This window comes from Stomoxys calcitrans, chromosome 2 (assembly GCF_963082655.1).
Source record: "Stomoxys calcitrans chromosome 2, idStoCalc2.1, whole genome shotgun sequence".
Lineage (NCBI taxonomy): Eukaryota > Metazoa > Arthropoda > Insecta > Diptera > Muscidae > Stomoxys > Stomoxys calcitrans.
In genome coordinates, this window is record NC_081553.1 from 58,584,733 (window position 1) to 58,590,732 (window position 6,000).

A 6,000-nucleotide genomic window follows, 5' to 3' on the forward strand; every position below is an offset into this window, starting at 1 on the left:
AAAGAGAAAGACAGTTCAGAAAATGTTCATGACTCAAATTCTTATCAACAACACACACGTCTGTTGTGTGACCGTTGGCAGTAAAGGAATCTGCAGCAATTGATTGTTTCCCTTGCAAACAAGTCGCACACTTATAAAGAAACGCTGTTACAAAAACAACCCAGTATGGCATTACTATGAGCATCACCCAGTCTGGACTTTGAGCTCCGATCTGTATAGCGTTCATAGTTATCACGAGAAGTTTGGATGAACACCACCACTCTTGCGATGTTGTAGTCAGTTGTTGTTGTTGTCGTAGCCACATTTGCATGTTGCGATCCTCGTCAAGCTCTTTTAAGTGAGCAAACTCTACGCCCGATCGCCGCGGGAACATGATGGCCATTAAGCGCAAATATCTCGCCTTGTCGTCTGGAGCATCATATGCATTCAGCATTTAAGCAACAGCCGGTGCCTCCCTGCTTCTCACTGAAACTCTCCACTCAAATCCCATGGCAGTCGGTTGTTTGTTCCAGATTGACCCGATGGAGTCCTTTATTGGCAAGGACTGCAGCCTCATTGTATAACACAGAACAACAACACTCTACTTGGTACCGCTGATTGTCCGCGACTGCAGTTGCAGCTTCCCCGCATGGAGCATTCCACTATCCGCAAACCTGTGTATGCGCCTGGTAGCTCCCAGTTAAGCCTCTCGTGATAATGATAATGAACACCACACAGTTTGGAGCTCAAAGTTCCAGCCTGTGTGATGCTCATGGTCATCCCGTACCGGGAGCATGTCCTCAGTCTTCACCGCTTGTGATACAGCTGAACTGCCAAATAAACCTATTTTAACGCTTCATAAAGTTTTGTGAATAAGGCCGTATAGCTCTAAGCGTGTTGTTTCCTATTTTTGCTTTTTAAACCGTCTTTAAAAATCATTCCATACAGTGATGTGCTTACTAAAATATGTGTAGAGAATAATAACTGAGGTAACACTTCATAAATGGACTGACATTAGAATAACTTACCTGCTCATTGTTGCTATTTAATCACTCAAATATATGGACAAGGACAACATAACTTATCTTATATAAGGTTTAGAGTTAAGCAGCAGATGTTTTTGTGGTTGTTGGTGTAGCCACACGCAGCAGAAGTCAACAAGGCATTCGAGATACTCAATACATAAAACCCCTCCCATTATTTTTCGTACATAATATTCGCACCAACTCTCCACCTGCAGGCCAGACACCACCCTCTGCGCAAAAGCTTTGTGTACGCAGAAATCGCAAAACAAAAACATTTGTCATTCATTCTTGGAATTGTTCTTGGTTTTTTTTTCTTTTAAAGGGTCAACTTATTTTTTATTTCTTAAACAAAAACGTAGTTTTTTTTCGTTCGATTCGTATCTTTTTGAGCATAAAGCATATGTTTGTATGTATGTATGTACGCATAATCAACTTCAATATGACTAAAACAACTGAGTATCATCTTAGATTTAATTTGGTTATGTTAAGTAATGTATGGGTTACTGATAAATTTCTGGATCGTTTTTTCTTTGTCCTAAGATGTCCTTAATGGCCCTAGGCTATACTCAACTTGGCAAACTCCTCTGCGGATATCATGTCGCCTGTGTCGGTTTCATTGTACTTGGGCTCCTGTTTGTTGGCCCAAAATTCCGGTTTCTTACTCAAATGACTGGGCGGAAATACATGCACGGACAAATCATTGAAAACATTTTGTACGGTATAATCATCTTCAAGAGGCATCTCAACGCCACCATCATACATAATGTCCATTATGTAGTTGGCATCTAATCGCAACAGACGATCCGGCTTGGAACATGACAAACTTTCGAAACTGTTGTTGATAAGTATGACGTGTTTCAATAGTTCCGGACTCCAATTTTTCCAAAGTAGGTTATTTGTTAGACAATTAGGACAGTGGGGCATATAGAAGATTGTATACACATCGGCTTTAAATTTGCCTTCGCAATTCTCTTTCATTACCTTACAGCTAAGTTTCTCGAGTGCCTCTATTTCACTTTTGCTAAAGGCTGGATCAAAAAAGATGGCCTCGTCTATGTCCAAAAACTCCAGAGTGCACAAGACAAAGGCCAATTGATGCAGAGCCTGATAGTTTCGGGTGAATTGGCCCAAACCAAAACATACCAAACGATTTGGTACAATTTTAGTTCCTATAACTTCTCCATACTGCAGTTTAAGGAATGATTCCTTAAGAGTGGCCATCGCCTCGGTGAAATATTCACATTCTTCCATTCGGTCGCGCAAAACATCTAGTCTCCTGGGGGAGCAATAAAAAAACAAACAAAGAGGAGGTGTATGTGTGTGGTTAAGAATATACATATATGTACATACTACATATGTGTATGTATATACACATACGCTTGCCAGAGAGTTGTTGACCTACATCAGAAACTTATCCACATCAACCGGGGGATCAGCCTTTTCCAATGTCTTTTCTGGAGTCTTCGGTTTATTGCTCTTCTTCGATAGACTGTTGTATGAAATCCATTTTTTGCGGGTCACTGGATTAAACTCCTCACTCATGATTATTTGTTTGAATTTGTCGACCGCTGCTTACTGCTATATTGCACTTCCACTTCCTTTCAGGGCGTCCAGAAAACAGTTGTGTATGTTGTGAAAATTGAACGTGTTTATATTTATGAGTACATACAGAGTCCTTAGTCAAACACAAACCCTCAACGGCGGTGGCAAGTTGAAAAACAAGCAACGGAGTTTTGGTATCGAAATGAAAAGATAATGGAGGACAACATATAATTGGCATTTTGTTTGTTGTAATTAATTTTCTACTTTTTTATTTACTCTTTAAAAAAAGATACGTTTACAAACTTGAGTTTAATACGAATTAAATTTGCAGAATTGTTGCCAACGGTCCAAATCAAAAAATATCGATAACTACAGTTAGTAACAACGTAACGGTAAGCTGTCCTTCACCTATTTGACTTAATAGAGCGTTCACATGGGAGTATAGTATACACAAGAAATAGGGGTTAATACTATGTTCAGACCAAAGCGACTCGTTTTTCAATTCCAATTCATGAGGGCAATACGGCTTGTTTAGAGCATGTGAGGCAGAATAAACACCTAAATTGTGAGGCAGAATAAATACCTAAATAAAAAAATCCGTGTTATGTTATGTAAAAAATTTTAAATTCATGTCTCATGCGAACAACAGTTAACAACCGGCCAGCTTTGTTATTATCTTCTTTCTCGCATATTCTCTGCTCATGTACACACACGCACACAAATTTCTTAGTGTTTGTAGGCAAAAACGTCGATCACCTTGATGACAAGATGGCGGCTTGCACCATATGATTTGTTGTTCTTGTAAAAATGAGGCCACCTTTAATTGTTTCGCCATGAAACAGAGGAGCGTCGCATTGAAAAATGCAACTCTGCAAACAAATGTTAAAATAGCAACTCGCCAAGGCGGATTAAATAAGGCGGTCTCACGCGAACAGCTGTTATCAGCCGGCCAGGTTTGACGGTATTAAGATGACAGATTTTTGTTTGCATTCTCTTTGTTGTTATCTTCTTTCTCGCATATTCTCTGCTAATTTACGATCCTTTAATAGTTTCGCCACGGCAACTCGCAAAATTAAACAATTTTTAACTTTGACGACTAAAAACGGAGCTGGCGTTCTTCACTAGATTTAAGAACCCCATTTTTGCATGGGACCATTCTGCAGTAGACTATGGAATCGACAAGCTAAGGCCTAGTCCTTTGACGGCCAGGCGGCACCGGCTCTTGCACAAATGAGTGCCTATGATACTCGACAAGGCGAGTTATTGGCGCGACGAACGGTCTTTTGAACCGGAACGAGCTTGCTTACACAGAAGCTTGACGTGGATCGCCACCTCTATATGAAAATGTGGCTACAACAACAACATTGTTACTGGAATTCGATGGCGTACTTTATTTGCCAGCAGAGAAGAGAGGGAGAGTGCGTGAGAGCGAGCAAAATTTTTAGAGTTTGGTATTTGAGAGCTTGCAAATTTCTACTGGAGGTCTTTTCCCATCAGAAATTTGCAGCATGGAACAGCTGTTTTATGAAAACCAGCTGCTGGCTGTAATTTAGACAGGAGACGCGATAAAATCCCATAAGTGTGAGAAGACGAGTAGGACCTCTGGCTATAACGCACCGGGTAGATACTTAAGTTGGAATGGACCTCTGACCATCCGGGGATACACAAAGGTACGGGGTGTCGGTTAGCTGTAGGAGCTTGAGGAGGATCGCCATCTCCTTTTGAAAATGTGGGTAAAACAACAACAACACTATCGAAAAAAGGAAGAGCTCGTTCGTCTTAAGCCCAGGTTCAAGTCCGGGTCTACAGAGGCACCTGTTTCCATTTTTGGGTGGCGCATTTTTTCTGATTCCAATCTCTAGTAGTTGGTCTCAGAAACTTGACAGGAAACAAAGACTCGCGCAATCTTGTGTGCACGACCACTGGTTGGCTCCCACCGGATGGACACTTTGATAGGAGTGGACCGATGCACCTTTTGGGATGCTCAAACATTAGGGCGCATCGGCGTACCACTTCACCTCTATTTGATCTCTAGTTCTGCTCTTGGGACTCCTTTCTTGCTCGCTTAACCCAAACCTAGATGAATCTGGCATCAATATAACATTCAGCGAAGGCGTCAATACTAAATCACGCAAGTCGACTAAATCTTCAAACCAGAGAACAGTTAGCTATCACTCCGCTCAATGTTTTCATGGAGCTTTGGATCAACCGAGCCATTGAAATCACACTGTGTTATGAGTACCAATTGAAGCTGGATGGGGAAGGCGGTTCCTAGCCAGCTTATTAATTAACCAGCCACTCTAGTCCCAAGGACATTCCCTAATTCATCCATTTTCTACATGGGTACGGCTCAGTTGTGGACATGCAACGATAATTTGTTGTAAAGCAAATTTCCCTCTATTCGAAGGTACTGAATTCAATTAACCTTCGAAATCGAAAACAAATTGTGTGAAATATCCCATCAATGGTTTTCTTTCGGAACTCGTAAAAGCCCTTAGCGGTCTGTTTTCTATTAAGAATCACTATCTTAATCTTTTATGGCAATTCCTCGAAATCGCTTCGAGTAAAATTCCTAATACATTGCTTGTGTACCATGAAAAGACTTAAGCAAACATATGTAAGATTCATAAAAAAAATCCACGAACCTTTTTGATCCCAGCCACATTTAAATCCTGCATAGAAGTATACTTACAAGGAGTACCTGCTAATATTGTAATACTCTGGGTAGGTAGTTAGTATTTACCTACAAGAAATATCTCGCTTAGCTGGCACAGACTATAAAAACTTGAGTGTTTGGTTAGCAAACTGATCATTTGAATGTTAAGCGTTGTAGCATTCACATGGTTTAAGGGATACCTTCGAAGAATGGATTTACCAGAACCACGGGTCAATTTTTATTATATTGCGAAAAATAGGTGGGTGGATATGATAGGGAATGATCTTTTTTGCCATCTCTGTTTAAGATATTTCATTAATTATTTTTTTTTCGTGCAGCTCCTTCAACTCCAGCGGCTATTTATCGGAGGATAATTCCAGCATCATGGTATCTTGGGATGAAGATAGCGTCTATGTGGAAGATGTTGCTGTCGATGAAGTTGATCAGGGTTCAAATGAATCCAGTGTTTCGTTAAGTACTGCGTAAACAAGATTCAATAGCGTATTGGCTTCGGGTTTTTATATTAAGGTTAGGTTATGTTTTTAGTTCCTTAAGTAATGAGATTTTCAAGTATATTTTTATGCATGGAAGCATAAATTTTCTTGTGTTTATATTGAAAAATTTAATATCATTTAAAATAAGTTGTATAATAATCTAATTTGTATGCAATCGAAATTTGTAATAAATTATCAAAAATTTCAAATTTACAATAGAATCGATGCTTTTTTTTTACATTCGGCTTAAATTTTGCTCATACTCCACCCACGTTTAAGCCCACTGTGTGAGTGTCAGTGTTGC

The 6,000-nt window shown here is 39.9% G+C and overlaps 1 protein-coding gene across 1 annotated transcript; it reads right to left on the bottom strand.

Moving 5' to 3' along the window:
* Positions 1-1,285: 1,285 nt before the first annotated feature.
* On the bottom strand, positions 1,286-2,672 carry LOC106080653 (SRR1-like protein). Its single transcript, XM_013242095.2, has 2 exons — positions 2,407-2,672; positions 1,286-2,280 (listed from the first exon to the last, which is right to left on the bottom strand). Exons 1-2 carry the CDS (start codon positions 2,544-2,546, stop codon positions 1,560-1,562), a joined length of 861 nt encoding a protein of 286 aa, XP_013097549.1. The 5' UTR covers positions 2,547-2,672; the 3' UTR covers positions 1,286-1,559.
* Between the last annotated feature and the right edge of the window lie 3,328 nt (positions 2,673-6,000).

Bases quoted from the DNA above. Each gene is read 5' to 3' on its own strand.
- LOC106080653 (XM_013242095.2), bottom strand. From the start codon at position 2,546: ATGAGTGAGGAGTTTAATCCAGTGACCCGCAAAAAATGGATTTCATAC. The intron at 2,281-2,406 runs GTAGGTCAACAA...TTGCTCCCCCAG, and splicing joins GATGTGGATAAGTTTCTGAT to GAGACTAGATGTTTTGCGCG.